Here is a 14,269-nt window from a genome sequence, read left to right as displayed (position 1 = left end):
TTCCCCAGGGACATGGCCAGTCGGGTGAAAGGAGGATGACGCTCGAACGAGTTTCAGCACAGAAGCCTTCGAACTGGTACAAGGACAGATGGAAAGCTGTACAGTAGCAGGATGTCATTTCCCCCCTGCCCCGCGGTGAGGATATAAAAACTCAGCAAGAGCCACGAATATGCTTGTATGTCAAACACTTTGTCGACTTTCATGCTTCCAATCGACGGGACGACGCTATCGTAATCATGAGTGTCTCCACTAACATACTTCCACCTTTCTGTCCCAAGGAGGATCCCTATGAGACAACTTGGGGCGAGATCCAACCGGTCATTGATCAGTTCCTGGATACACTTGCATTATCTGGATAAACTTGCATGAGACGCGCTGATAGAGAGCTGAATGGGCGCAACCGTAGGTTATGGGTTTGATACATTGTGGGCGAAGTGGTATGGATTTAGTCAAACGCGTAAGCGTCGGTGATAGCTAATCGCCGATTCGATGCCACTAGTCAAAACACCGAGTACAAGAAGCGCTACTCGCCGCCTTTGTGTATTTGCAGGTTTTTGGATGTTGTATGCATGAGACGGTGGGAGTGGTACTCGTAGCGAGCAGTTGTAGCATGGTTGTAGCTCTCGGTTGGGATGCTTGCTTGCTGGCTTGCTTGGAGGTGAGGTGCATTGCATTAATCGTTGATATCAGTGTCAAAAGGTCATATTACCTTCTTCAACCATCAACAAAAAACAAAACTCGTAAGCTTAGGATCATCTAGTGAAGACACAGGAGAAGCAGAGCAGGGAGACTGACCACTCTTTTCATTTCATTCCTCTTTGCTCGACATATTCCCCCATTTCCGACAATCAACAATCTTCGACATCCCTCATACCTTCATTCAATCCACCAACCCGACATATCTCTCCAACTCGTGTAGATCAAAATGAAGGACATCTCTTCCGTTGAGTCTTTGAACGTCCCAGAGGGTGTCACCGTCACCCTCAAGGCTAGAAACATCACAGTTGAAGGTCCTCGAGGAAAGATCACCAAGAATGTCGGTCACATTCAAATGGATATCCAACTTGTGAGTGGACCTTGTCATTGGACATCAGAAGACGCAAGCAGGGCATAGGAAAGAACATAAGAAGTTGGATTCGATGTGATGTCGGTGGAAATAGCGAGGAAGAGGAGAAGGTGCAGAATCAGGATCTGCTGTGGGGACTGGTTGTAGGGACTGTGGGACCGTTCAAGAAGGTCTGAAAGTCCTTTAGCAGCGGTAGAGGAAGGACACAATTTGCGCGATGCTTTGGGAGGACTGTTGGTCGAATCGACATGCCCTGCTTGTTTCCAAGGTGTTAATCAAGGGGTTTGAAATAGGTCAGCACTGACCAAATTTGCTATTCATCAGGTCAAGAGATCCAAGTCTCAACAAGTTGTGTTCACCATCTGGCACGGTGCCCGAAAGCACGTTGCTTGTCTCCGAACCATCAAATCTTTGGTTGAGAACATGATCACCGGTGTTACCAAGGTTAGTCGAGTGATGCAATATGGTCCGCCTTGGATCGCCCAGCTGATGATGTTTTGTCATATCTCTAGGGATTCCTTTACAAGATGAGACTTGTGTACGCGCATTTCCCCATCAACGCCATCCCAGGTGACGGTGGTAAAACCATCCAAATCCGAAACTTCTGTTAGTACCCCTTCTTTCCCACCTCCATGTCAAGTGATACCTGAGCTGACGTATGGATGGTGCTTTGCGCAGTGGGTGAAAAATTCGTCCGAGACTGCCCCATGCTTGAAGGTGTCACCGTTGCCATGTCCGACGTCAAGGATGAACTCATCATCTCCGGTAACGATATCGAGAAAGTATCCCAATCCGCCGCTTCCATCACCGACAAGTGCCGAGTAAAGGACAAGGATATCCGAAAGTTCTTGGATGGTGAGTTTGGGTTTTTCCTCGTTGGCATATCAAGTCAACCCAAGTCATACCCTACCGTGTATCATGGGACGATGCTAATCTGTTCACATGCCATCAGGTATCTATATCTCCGAACGAACCACCGTTGTTCAAGAAGAAGTATAAATGCATCAAAATCCAGGATTTAGACTTTCGGTTTTCTTTCTCTGTCTTTAGGATTTGACTTGCATCGGGAGGATGGATAGATGAGGCGGGAGGGGAGAGATTCAGTCAGGATGGATGGATGGATCTTCTCAAAAAAACCTTGATCGAAGTTTACGTTTGATGGATTGCCTAAATGGGAGGGATTAGGGTCTGGTCAGATTGTAGACGACGATGTAACATCATTGACGCACACAAACATGATTTATCCGTTACTGATGGACTTCACCACTAACAACGATAGTCGTTAGTATCTGCCCTTGTTCTCGTGGGTGATTAGCATGCAAATCCTCTCTGGTCCAGACCGATTTATCAATTATCCTTGGGTGATTATCCTTGGGTGCAATGCTCTGCTTTTTCAGCCGAGGCAACAGTTTAAAATGATGTGACCTTCACGATAATGTGGCCTGTGACGTTCAGCAACCGTGAAGCGTAAGAACCGATCTTCAAACAATCATTGTTTGCGTTTAGTCGCTCACGGTCTTCGAGTGACAAATTAACGAGAAATACCTCAGGATGACAAGCAGAACGATGACTCCTCCAAGGATCAATGAAACTCACAACGACAGCAGAATTTCTCCCTTGACTTCCTGATTCTTCTTTGAAGCCTAGACTCATCAACATTTCCCTTGAAACGATGACGAAGTCAAGAGCCTTCCAACACGTTCGACAACCTTTTAGCTGTTCCTTTGACACGATTCTCCTTCGTAGCCGATCAAGTCCTATAGAATAACGTCATAAGGGTCTTCGGGAGGATGTGTATAAGCATGCTTTCTCAGCAATGGGTAGGTAGTGTCCCTCTCAAACGATTTCATACCAGTCTAGCACGGCATAATGGACCCATCCAATTTTGACAAGCATCAAGCGGTCGACGGGGAGACCACCGACTCACATGCCCAACTCGCGGAATCTACCAAACGGCTCAATGGATATACAGACAAAGTCAAAGACTCGTTCATACGCTTTGGCCAGTTCAGAGTGCCCAAAGAAGAGGTGCTCCAGACTCTGCTGGATGGAGATGATGAATGTCGGACCAATGAGAATATCTTTTCGAAGGGCAGTTCCGACGAGAGATCTACTGTATCGTAGCTGGCGCCTCCAAAACAGCTCGAAGCAATTGGCAGTCATCTATCGCTACCCAATGGTCCAAAAGTTATTTCACCGGGGACCTTCATACTCTTACCGCGCTCTTGAACGAAAGCCACCTCAGATGTATGGAACTTAGCCAAAACCTCAATGGTAAGACTGTCGGTGGAAGCCAACAACCAGCGCTTAGAGAGGAACTCCGTAGATCGTATTCCGCTTACAAAATCGCCGAGGAGTCGATTGAGAAGCACAAATCTATTTTGGACAAAGCTATCACATTGGAAGGCTGGGTCGAGGAGGAAGAGGAGAAGCGACGTAAAGTCAGAAGATGGCAAGCCTTAGCTACGGAATTCAGCAAAGAAGGAGAAGGAACCGTCCAGAGACCTTTGGATATGACAGGATGAATGTGGAGATGACTCAGTTTATCGATGGAGAAGCTGAGAAAGGCGTTTGAGTCACTGGCCTGGTAGACTCGTGTTTCAAATGGGGACGAAGTCATACAAGATCACATCGTGTGACCACCCGTTTACATAGTATTAATTGATTTTACGCTTTCCCTTGTGCTCCTCGCTCATGCAATGGGACTAATCGATTGATGAGCACTCATGGCTTTGCACTTGCATCCGTTCAGAACCTGAGTCATCTACTTCTACAGCTCCCTTACTATATAACATGCCGTTCATCTCACTATCCATAATCCTGGGAACGGCTAAAGGTGAAATGACTGTGTCATGGCCGTAATTCGATATCGTATGAACCACCCTCCATAAAGCGAGGTAAGGAGACACAGATGGACGGATGAGGCAGGCAGACGTACTTGCTTTTTCAGCAAGAATTGAAAACGGACGCTTAAGAGAATATTCAGAGTTTGTTTGGAGAAGGAATCCAAGCCTTGCCGAGACCCGAGTTTGCTCGATAGGTATATAAGAGTATGGACTTGACATAGAGAGCACCATAGTTTTCCCTTTGATCTTAGTTAAGTCTCATAACCTCAGTACTTCAGATATACCCACTTAGCTGGGTTTTGCCACTCTTGTTCTACAAACCTTATTGCACCAGTTTCCATGAATAGTAGGGTTTCATATTCAAGTTGGTGTAGCAAGTCCAACCCACCCAAAGACGCTCAACGACCCAAATTGAGTATGTTTCGATGTCATACTCACCTTCTCAGCTTGATTTGCTCATACTGTGCCAGTCGTCTCAAGCGGATGCCTAAGGGACACGAAGTAATGAAACCTCTTTGCCTTGTATGCGAGTGCATGATCATCGCTCATTGTGAAGCATCCCGTAGAACGAGAAAACTGATGGCAAAGTACACTATGATCCTGTGTACGCAATTGCAAGAGCACAGCCTCAGGTATCGGTCTGGTCACACAGCAAGTCTGGATAGATAGAAAACCTTTGTTTGATGCCATCATGACGAGAAGACGCGATGCGATCATATGTGTCTCATATCATTAACCCTTTGAACTGCTTGTCATACCCTCCGTTCATGCAGTCTGGAACAATATTTTAAGCCTTCTCGTGACTCAACTCGAATTAGGGCTCTGATTGTATAAAAAGGGTCCAGAACTTAAGCAACACGCCTATTCCTTCATTTCAGTACAATTTTTTTTTAATTAGCTAGAGGCATCTGGACAAGCATGAGCAACCCGAGTGATAACGATCGACCCGACGCGGGACCCTTGACCGGCTACTTGGCGTCCAAGAATGTTCCCGGACATCCTGTCATCTGGACAACAGAAACAGAGCTCCGCAACGTCCTGCAAGTAACCGAAGAGTCGAGTAATCAGCTCAAAGCATGCCTGGACCAGCTAGGTGAGAGCAATATGTCACGCCAAGACATTATCGAAACCCTTGTGAAAGGGGATAGGGCCTATTCAAACAGTTCATCAGGGTGGTCCCCGGTTACAGGATACCTACTTCCCAGGAATGCAATTTTACGAAGAGGCAGATTTTGCGAGACAGTTGGGACTACTCGGGAGTATGTAGATCGAGTCGGAAATTACATCGTGGCAGAAGCAACCCGGACCGTAGAGGATCGTCGTGACCGCATTTTTCGATGCCTCGAGGCTAGGCGTTCCAGGTGCAACACGCACACCGCAGAAGACGAGAGCTCTCTGAAGTCTGCATATACAAACCTCAAGGAAAGTGAGAACAAGTGGGAGAGTGATGAGCCCTTCATCGAAGGCCGTGTCTTTGGAAAAGTCCACGGTCGGCGGACCCTCTGTCCCACTAAGAGCAAGGTACGTCAGTTGTAAGTTAGTTGAGTGTATTTTAAAGCGCTCTGTAGGAGACAGATACCTCGCCATCGAACAAATACTGAATACCCCTGCGAGAAGTATTTCTGATGAGGAGGAGGAAGACGGGCCTGATCTGAGTATGTATATGTAAGTGGCGTCGATTGCCCCGCACTTGTGTGATAAATCGGCGATGTACTCTGAATGAGACACAAAGTCGAAGCCCGATATAGCAGATCTGCGAAGTCACATAACAACCTTCCTCAAGGAGCTTCTAGAAGGCCTAATCTCTCATGCCACTATTTATACCTTGCAAAGCAAGTCTTCGTATTAAACTGTACAATTGGCTGGTTGGGGCATTTGTACTCGCTTGAGAACCTCCTCTATTCTGTGTCTTAGCATTCCAGATATGTCTTACTGAATTCCTTTCTGTCGAAGTGATAGTCCTCTTGAGGTACGACCGTGATGTCTTTCTGCCGGCGATCACAAGTGCACGAAGTACACCGATTGTTATGTGCGGTCTATACTTTTGTAGATGGTTTGGCCCAATATGCTCTGTGCAAGTCTTCCCATGAGCAGAGAACGCCGATTTAAAATACATATCATCAAAGGTAGAGCACAGGTCATTTCCATCAAGCCAAATCGTCATCTATGACTCGCATATTATTTATCGCGGCTAGGCTTCTAATGCAATGACGCAGACTGTGGCTAGAGACTTCGTTCTCCTCCTTTCAATGCGTGTGTGCTGTACTGCGAAAAGATGTGTACATGAAACGCTATCTACGTTGCGGGCTTTCTCAGCCCTCGACTGTCCTTTTACGATGTTCCCCTATGCGCACCTTTCAACCCCTCTTGTTGATATTCCGATAGCACGAGGAAGGCCCGTGATAAAGCTATATATAGCTGAATTTTTGTAGACGTGAGTCCCCAGCTTACCTATCTCTCCTCCAAATACATTTTGATTGGTTGAGGAGGATACATCAGTCTCAGCAAGATGAATCCCCCTTCCAACGACAATAGCCCATCCACCGATCCGATGCCTCTGTTCGAGCTACAAGATCCCAGAGATATCGCCAAATTTAGTGAACATGACCGAGAGCTCATCAGGCTACAACTACAGCTCACACGCGCTGGCTGGACATCGTCGCGCACTGTCATAGATGTGACTAGACCTGAGATGCAGTTCCAACTCGGGCTCAAATGCGGTGATCTTGATTCCACCCTGTCCGAGCTCAAAAACCTGTTGGACCAGGAAAATCAGATCGAAGGTATGATCGACAGCACTGGAACGATGGGCTTGAGTGAGCGGGACGCCATGTAATAGAGCGTAGACAACGTAGCGTGAAGAACCGCAATCAGTTGTCGTAGCTCTCAAGCATCCCGTCTGTCAACTTATTCTCTGGGCCCCATATTTGATATGTCACTCTTTTCCAGGATGACAAAATTACTTATCTCACGCAACTCATTTCTGTAGATATCCCGATTCTTTTATGTATTTCTGATGGCCCAAAGCGCGTCTTTATGCATACCTCGATTTGCGCTTCTGAAATTATAATCTCCTTATCGTTACTGCTTGAAGAATGGCTCCAGTCTTCAGGTGCCAATAGGAGGCATGTAGGCTAGGAGAGGCATCTTTGCACGTTTCGGCTTCATTCATACCCCCATGGACACCAACTCTGCTCCACGTTATGCCTCAACTCAACGGAATAGTGCGTGCTGATGTGGATCTTACAAGCATCGGTCTTGAGCATATCGGATACTGATACATGGTAGACAGGCGTTTCGCCATTCATCGGCTCTGCACTGAATATCCACTTGTTATCGGCGGTCCCTTCCAAGCTTCCAACTCGTTCGAGAGATATCCACCTGACCATCCATACCTCTCACTGTTATAGCCGTTGCATACCGTTGGCCCATTGCATCATTGAGGGAAGGATAACCTTGCCAAGCTTTTTAAGGACTTGCAATTTATGTTGAAAGGTGAAGCGCCACCTTAGCATCAATCCATGCCAAGACTTTTTAGGCTGATTAGTGGCTTTATCGATCGATTTTTCCCATCATTCCTCCGGATAAACCAACCGGTTGATCCATCTGTCGTTGCTGCCGCCTTCATATACAGTGTAGTATCCCTAGTCCTGGTATAGAGAAAGATCAACATAAGGAGCTCGGCTCTCACCCCTTCCGGCAGTAGTGGGATGGAAGTTGATACCTCAGGGCTGATCAGTCATTCATCACGGTCCTATATGGCTCTGTCAAGACCTGCGGATAACGATCGTGTCTTCGGCTATGGATCGCTCATCTCCTGTCCACATGGATAGGTGTTGTGCGAGGTGGACCTAGACCATCCACCATGGATAAATCAGGACCTTTATTTACCGATGGACAGAGATGGATAAATGTGGATTCTCCAGTCTTCGAAATAGGGTATATATCAGGACCCCCAAGGCCCCATGGAGGTAGATCATTGAACCCTTACTGCTTACTTGTCAACAGTATCAAGGTGAAGCAAAGCAAAGTACGCGATCAATATGGCTGAGAAAGACTTCGATAGAAAGGCTTCGTTCGATCATGTCGAGGAAGTTGATCAAGATCCGAAAGAGGTAGAAGCTCAGAAGGCTAGACAACATGGTGATGCTGCGCTGGATATCATCGGAGATGAACGGGTTGTAGTGACCCAAGAGGATGTGAGTGGGAGCGCCTGGACGAACAACCGTTATCATATAGGAATGGACAACCTGCGTTGCTTACGTTCTATATCCCTCTCGCAGAATGATAGAATCCGACGAAAGACGGACAAGCAAATATTGACCATCTTGGTATGGGTTTACCTACTTCAGATCTTGGACAAGCTTGTGTAGGTCACTTTTGCTTCTTTGAGGTGTGACTCCACTGACACCATTCGAACACATATAGAATGGGATATGGTAATGTCTTTGGTCTTTCTGAAGACAATCACTTGGTAGACAACCAATACTCTGTCGCTGTCACCATGAACAACATCGCACAGCTCGCTTGGCAACCTTTTTCCACCTACCTCATCGTCAGAGTTCCAGCTAGAATCTTGATGCCATGTTTCATCTTTGGTTGGGGAACTGCTCAAGCATGCATGGCCGCGTCTTCAAGGTGAGCGCAGACATAGGCGACTGTAGCAACTGTGGCCAATACTGAATTAAGCTGTGTACTTCGTAGCTTCGGTGGTCTCGCGGCTACTCGATTCCTTCTCGGTCTCTTCGAAGCCGGTTGTCTACCCTTATTCTCCATCATGACCGCCCAATGGTATAGACGTTCCGAACAACCTATCAGAGTAGCCGCATGGTACTCTACCAACGGTATCGCCCAATGCGTCGCCGCGTTGATGTCTTTCGGTTTGGGCAAGATCAATTCTGACAAGATCGCTTCTTGGCAATTGATCTTCATTGTCGTCGGCTCCATCACCGTCTGCACTGCTCCCATCGTCTACTGGAGAATCGATTCTGACATCGCCCACGCGAGATTCTTGTCAACCGAAGATAAAGCGAAAGCTATTGAGAGATTGAGAGCGAACCAAACTGGTACCGGTACGAATGAGTTTAAATGGGCCCACATCTGGGAACTGGCATATGATCCCAAGACATACTTGTTTGGAGGCTTAGCTCTTTGCTTGAACTTCGGAGCTACGGTGACTACGTCGTTCGGGCCCACACTAATACGTAATATGGGGTACGATAGATACGTGAGTCTCCTCTCTTTCTGTCTGTTGATATGGCTGCATCTAGCGGACGCTGATCAGCTACGATCCCTTCAGATTACCGCTCTCCTGAACATGCCCTTCGGTGCCCTTCAGTTCATCACTATCATGGCCGCTTCGTACGCCACACAAAAGTTCAAACTCAAAGGTCCAGTTCTCGCAGCGTTCATGGCCCCTGTCCTTGTCGGATTAGCGATGTTATACCACACCAACAGACAGCCAGTTGTTAACCAGAAAGTCGCTTTGGCAGGGTATTACTTGATGTCCTTCCTTTTCGGTGGGAACCCAATCATCGTCAGTTGGATGGTAGCCAACACGGCCGGTCAAACTAAGAAGAGTGCCATTCTCGCTGCTTACAATGCTTTCAACGCTACTGGCAGTATCATCGGTAAGTTCCCACTCAGCCTTCCATCCCCATCCAGAACCGTTCTTCGCATACTAATGGGTTGTGCATTGCGGCAGGTCCCCTCTTGTTCAACTCCAAGGACAAGCCAAGATATATCCCAGGTCTGCGAGCTACATTAGGTGTCTTCGCCGCGATGTTGGGATTGATCGCCATCTGTATGGGATTGATCTTAGTATTGAACAAACAACGTGAAAGACAACGAGTCGCGGTCGGTAAACCCGCAAAGATCAAGGATACCAGTATGCTTACTCAATACGAGGCGTACGGTAATGAAGGTGGTGTTGGCGAGAATGGTGAGTGCTCGATCCTTCCCATCCTTCTTCATCAAGGGATTTTTGCTGAATGAAATGTCGTTTGATTTGGCAGCCCTCAAGGATATGACCGATTTCAAGAACAACGAATTCGTGTATCTGTATTAAGGTACTGCAAAAAAGATCGGTGTGGACCGTAGTTCAATATGTAAGGGCAAGGACAAGGATGGGATTAATGATTCGGGTACATGTAAATTATGTCAAGAAGTGAGATAAATAGGTGATCATGTAGGATACTGAAGTAATCGAATGCTACATGCAATTGTTCGATGTTACGTCGATTGACATTGCACAAATCGTAGTGGTAATTTTGTAATCTCATACTAATCACCGACAAGGCCGATTACAACATTACAATTGAATTTGTAATGAAGATTACAATGTCACGATTGAGGGGCGCTTACGGTTAAATCTTCCGGTTCCGTTTGAAGATCACGTTTCGTATCCTTCTTGTCATCTCCTGGTGAGCAACCATCTCATCTCATTCACTACACTTGCTCATCGTCTCTCTGGCCCAGACAGGAGATGTCAACATGTCTCCTGCATCAGGGGTACCACCTACTCCCAATTCTAGCTCCAACATGATACCAACAAGACCATCTCCTCAAGCTTCTTCCTCTCGTACTACGACTACTGGGAATCATCCGGCGAGTCCGGCAAGCAGCTCAAGACCTTCGCACAACAATGACACACCTCTCTCTCCCGGTAGGAAGAGGAGGAAGGTGACCAGGAGTAAGCTAGGGTGTCTCACATGTCGCAAGAGGAGGAAGCTGTGTGATATGGTCAAGCCCACTTGCGGTGCTTGTATACGGTTGCATCTCGTATGTTTACCCTCTATTCCTCGGCCTTGAACCTAGCAGGAGCCATCATGTGCAGGATAACTTTGTGGTGTCAGGGTGCTGAGAATGCTATAGGACTGCAATTGGCCACCAGATGAACCGACTCGGGCGGCAAGACGACGTTCCCAGCAATCATCTGTACCATCCCCTTCTCCTTCCATCATCATTCCCCCTAATATAGCGGCATCGACATCATCGACAATGCCTTTCGCTCAGCCTCATAGTGCTCAACAGCCGTTTATGCTGCAGCCCAATGATGCTATATCCTCCGTTCCGGTGACAAACACAATGGATGATTTTGTCGGAATCTTCGGAAATATCGATGGAGCTCAGAATTCAATCGCTGGGACCGCAAATGCCGTCAATAATGCCAACATTTTTGGAACCAGCCTCGGAGATCATCACTCGTCAAACAATGATCATACGGGCTCTGGAGATACCAGCTTATTGGATTGGCTGTCTGGAGGTGGAAATCTGGATGAGGTGAGTGTATTCCGTATGTAAAGTTATTGGACATTCAACTGATATGATAATACGCTACAGGCCACACTCCAACTTTGGGCAGCAGATTGTCTTGCCGTCCCGACTACTCAGACTTTCAATGCCTTTGACTCGCTCAACAACGTCTTACTCCAACCAACACCCCCATCGCATCCTGAACCAGTGATAGATCCCACATTGATATCCTCGAATGGTGAAGCTGGACCAGGCGCCCCTCGTCCACCGCGTTCCCGGACTGCATCTCGTCGACCTTCCCGTTCACCCTCCTACAAAGGAAGCGATACACCGCCTATCAACTCACAAACGGCAGTTTTGAACTATTTCCACGAATCTTTGTCCAGGTTGGTATCATGTACTGGAGAATCGGCTCCGAGTGCCTTCGAGTCATTCACGAAATTAGCAAATATGACTGCCAGTCGAGGTCCAGCGGGGCAGAGTTTGCATCTGAGCATCCTAGCTTGGGCCGCAAGGCATATGGTCAATCGAGGATTAGCAAAGTACGAAGCTGTCAGCGAGAAGTTCAGCGTGCAAGCCACGTCGAATTTGGATAATCGGATGAGCCAGTTGTTCGACAAGAGGGGGAAAGAGATAGCTTCGACTGATGGAGGAGAACATCACGATAAAGATACAGAGAAGATGACGCTGCTGGCTGCTGCTCTGATGATCATGCAGTTCAAGGTGAGCTCGACATCCCTACTGCTGTTTGGCTACTTATTCTGACGCATTGGATGCTCGTAAAGATTTGCAGAGGCGATGTATGGGGTTTCAGTACGCTGGTACAGCATCTGTCCCGACTTGTTCCTCATGTATTCACCAGCGAAGATCTTGATTCACAGCCTGACTCAATGCATACATCGTTGTAAGTCTTTATCGGTTCTACTCAAAACAACACATGTCTGATTGATCTCTTACCGAATTAGCTTTGAAAATTTACTGTATCACGACGTACTTGTGAGTCCGGTGATCTCAACCCTACTCGTAGGGATTCATGCTGACTAGCTGTTTCAGGGATCTTTTATCTTCACCCACGCACCGATGATACCCAAGTCTATCGCCCAGAAATACAGCCGAGCAGGACTCGATACCCTCCATACCCTTACTGGAGTCAGTCTACCCTTATTTTCGAGAATGCATAGACTTGCCGAACTCATTCGCTTGAGACGGTCAAGGAGAAACAAAGGGTGGAGCGATGAGCATTTACTGGACGTCGTCAAACCTGCTCTGCAGATAGAAGCAGAGCTGAACGAGGAGAAACTGAGACTTGATGCGCTTGTGATTGGTATGTTGCACTCTGTATCATCTCATCTGTCTTCACCGAGATTATTGCTGACCGGACCTTGATCAACGCAAATAGCGAAGCCACACATCCAAGCTCATCGATATCTGCATGAAGCCTTTCGGACAGCTTGCTTATTGCAACTACGATGCTTCGTACTTTGCGAACCACCCAGTTCTCTGAATATCCGCTTGCTAGTCAGACAATGTCTTTCGCTGCTGGAAGCGATGCTAGACGAACGTCTCCCTGGACTATGCTCGGCTCATTGGGTGATCTTCCAAGCTGCATTGTGTGCTATACCTGGAGGTCAGGAGGATGAGGAGATGGATGATAGAGATAGAAGCGATCGGATATATGAGGATATCAGGTGAGGGAAACCCCGATCAATGATCATGTATTCAGACATGAGACAGGCGGGCTGATGGCATTGTTATCGTTTTGATAGTGCGGAATTTGGGTTTCGAAATGTTGAGAGATCCCGGAAGATTGTGCATGAATTATGGAAGAAGAATGTGGATGGGAAAGTCTTCGTGGATTGGTTGGATGTCTTGGAGGAGAACGATTGGGAGATATATGTTGTATAAATATGTTATATTGTAATATCGATAATGCATAGGACAAGCTGTGAGACAGGAACGAACAATCCTATAATTTACCTACAGTCTTCACCGTCCATTTACTATCTCCATTCAGGTGCACAGTCTCTCCTTTCGACCATTCTACCGGTAAATCACTTGGTAATCTGGGTAAAAGCTTCTCAACAGCACTCCCAAACTCACATATTCTCTTCCACTCTCCACTCTCCAATCTATCCCTCCAAGCGCAGTATTCCTCATCCTTCGATTTCGCCAATCCGAGAGCATGTTCCCCCACTCTACCTAGATACGCTTGTACTCCCTCTTCCTGCGATTCAAGTACCACATAAGGTGAAGAGCTGGGCAGCTTCATTCTACGCCATGTTTCCACATAGTCCTCGTACAGGTTGGTTTTGGGGTTATGCATGATTCCAATCTCTATCACATCGCCGTTGGGGAGAGTCTCGAATTTCCCTTGGTCGGGCATGTCGGTGGGTGGACGGGAATCGATTATATGGTCCCATTTGAGGATTGGGTTTTCTATGTGGGTCCATCGCTCAGTCTCTGAGAAGACGTGATAAAAGAGAATAGTATTGCAGCAGTAGTGAGGGGTATTGAAAGACAGGATAATGGACAAGGACATACCCTTAGTGGATCCCTCGACCTCACCAACATGAGCGACAGTTGACCAGTCTATCTTCCCCTCATCGGGACCAGACACGAACACCCTAAGATCCAGGGAGTATCCGTCGATGGTGAGAACGAGCGTATCGGTATCTTCTATAGGGTCTGCTCCGGACCATGCGATGGATACTCTGGTGGATGCGCGTGCTGCCATGATGGCTTGGTGATTGATCGGAAGATGAAGATACTTTGATGGATGATCGGATATTATAGGGTTTCCTGATTCTGATTGGACCTGTACTGCCAAGATCAGAGATGTCACTGTAACTGTTCGAACTGTCTTGAGAGTACGGATCTGTATGAAAGATCTATCAGTTACATGCATGAATCAACCCAGAATCAACATCCAACTCAAATGCAACTGCACCATCCACCGGTTATCTGCGAGCCTTCCGCCAGCGTGTGAGTTTAGCGCGCTCTTCCAATAAGGCGTTTAGAGTCTGGTCTGTGCGTGCGCATACGGGTATGGGCACCGGAGAACAGCGAAATAAAAACAACTCCACTGGAAGGCTCATCTTGCGGA

The 14,269-nt window shown here is 47.2% G+C and overlaps 6 protein-coding genes across 6 annotated transcripts; 5 read left to right on the top strand and 1 right to left on the bottom strand.

Annotated features, from left to right (window-relative positions):
• Nucleotides 1-925: 925 nt before the first annotated feature.
• On the top strand, nucleotides 926-2,065 carry I302_105640 (60S ribosomal protein uL6; the record flags this gene model as incomplete). Its single annotated transcript, XM_019191388.1, has 5 exons — nucleotides 926-1,066; nucleotides 1,391-1,510; nucleotides 1,579-1,672; nucleotides 1,745-1,921; nucleotides 2,019-2,065. 5 exons carry the CDS (start codon nucleotides 926-928, stop codon nucleotides 2,063-2,065), a joined length of 579 nt encoding a protein of 192 aa, XP_019046018.1.
• An 870-nt stretch (nucleotides 2,066-2,935) lies between these two features.
• I302_105639 (uncharacterized protein) lies at nucleotides 2,936-3,591 on the top strand (the record flags this gene model as incomplete). Its single annotated transcript, XM_019191387.1, has 2 exons — nucleotides 2,936-3,128; nucleotides 3,191-3,591. 2 exons carry the CDS (start codon nucleotides 2,936-2,938, stop codon nucleotides 3,589-3,591), a joined length of 594 nt encoding a protein of 197 aa, XP_019046017.1.
• A 2,830-nt stretch (nucleotides 3,592-6,421) lies between these two features.
• Nucleotides 6,422-6,748, top strand: I302_105638 (uncharacterized protein; the record flags this gene model as incomplete). Its single annotated transcript, XM_019191386.1, has 1 exon — nucleotides 6,422-6,748. The coding sequence occupies one exon, from the start codon at nucleotides 6,422-6,424 to the stop codon at nucleotides 6,746-6,748; it is 327 nt and encodes a 108-aa protein (XP_019046016.1).
• A 1,207-nt stretch (nucleotides 6,749-7,955) lies between these two features.
• Nucleotides 7,956-9,979, top strand: I302_105637 (uncharacterized protein; the record flags this gene model as incomplete). Its single annotated transcript, XM_019191385.1, has 7 exons — nucleotides 7,956-8,111; nucleotides 8,196-8,281; nucleotides 8,341-8,550; nucleotides 8,617-9,139; nucleotides 9,212-9,542; nucleotides 9,617-9,853; nucleotides 9,927-9,979. 7 exons carry the CDS (start codon nucleotides 7,956-7,958, stop codon nucleotides 9,977-9,979), a joined length of 1,596 nt encoding a protein of 531 aa, XP_019046015.1.
• A 425-nt stretch (nucleotides 9,980-10,404) lies between these two features.
• On the top strand, nucleotides 10,405-13,071 carry I302_105636 (uncharacterized protein; the record flags this gene model as incomplete). Its single annotated transcript, XM_019191384.2, has 8 exons — nucleotides 10,405-10,692; nucleotides 10,786-11,193; nucleotides 11,254-11,889; nucleotides 11,952-12,070; nucleotides 12,132-12,162; nucleotides 12,220-12,490; nucleotides 12,566-12,854; nucleotides 12,933-13,071. The coding sequence occupies 8 exons, from the start codon at nucleotides 10,405-10,407 to the stop codon at nucleotides 13,069-13,071; spliced, it is 2,181 nt and encodes a 726-aa protein (XP_019046014.2).
• A 61-nt stretch (nucleotides 13,072-13,132) lies between these two features.
• Nucleotides 13,133-13,900, bottom strand: I302_105635 (uncharacterized protein; the record flags this gene model as incomplete). The annotated part of the gene is made up of 2 exons (XM_019191383.1): nucleotides 13,133-13,602; nucleotides 13,708-13,900. 2 exons carry the CDS (start codon nucleotides 13,898-13,900, stop codon nucleotides 13,133-13,135), a joined length of 663 nt encoding a protein of 220 aa, XP_019046013.1.
• Nucleotides 13,901-14,269: the final 369 nt, after the last annotated feature.

Source organism: Kwoniella bestiolae, chromosome 4, assembly GCF_000512585.2.
Source record: "Kwoniella bestiolae CBS 10118 chromosome 4, complete sequence".
In the NCBI taxonomy this organism is placed as follows: Eukaryota; Fungi; Basidiomycota; class Tremellomycetes; order Tremellales; family Cryptococcaceae; genus Kwoniella; species Kwoniella bestiolae.
The sequence above is the reverse complement of the archived record's forward strand: the minus strand, read 5'-3'. Positions and strand labels throughout refer to the sequence as shown.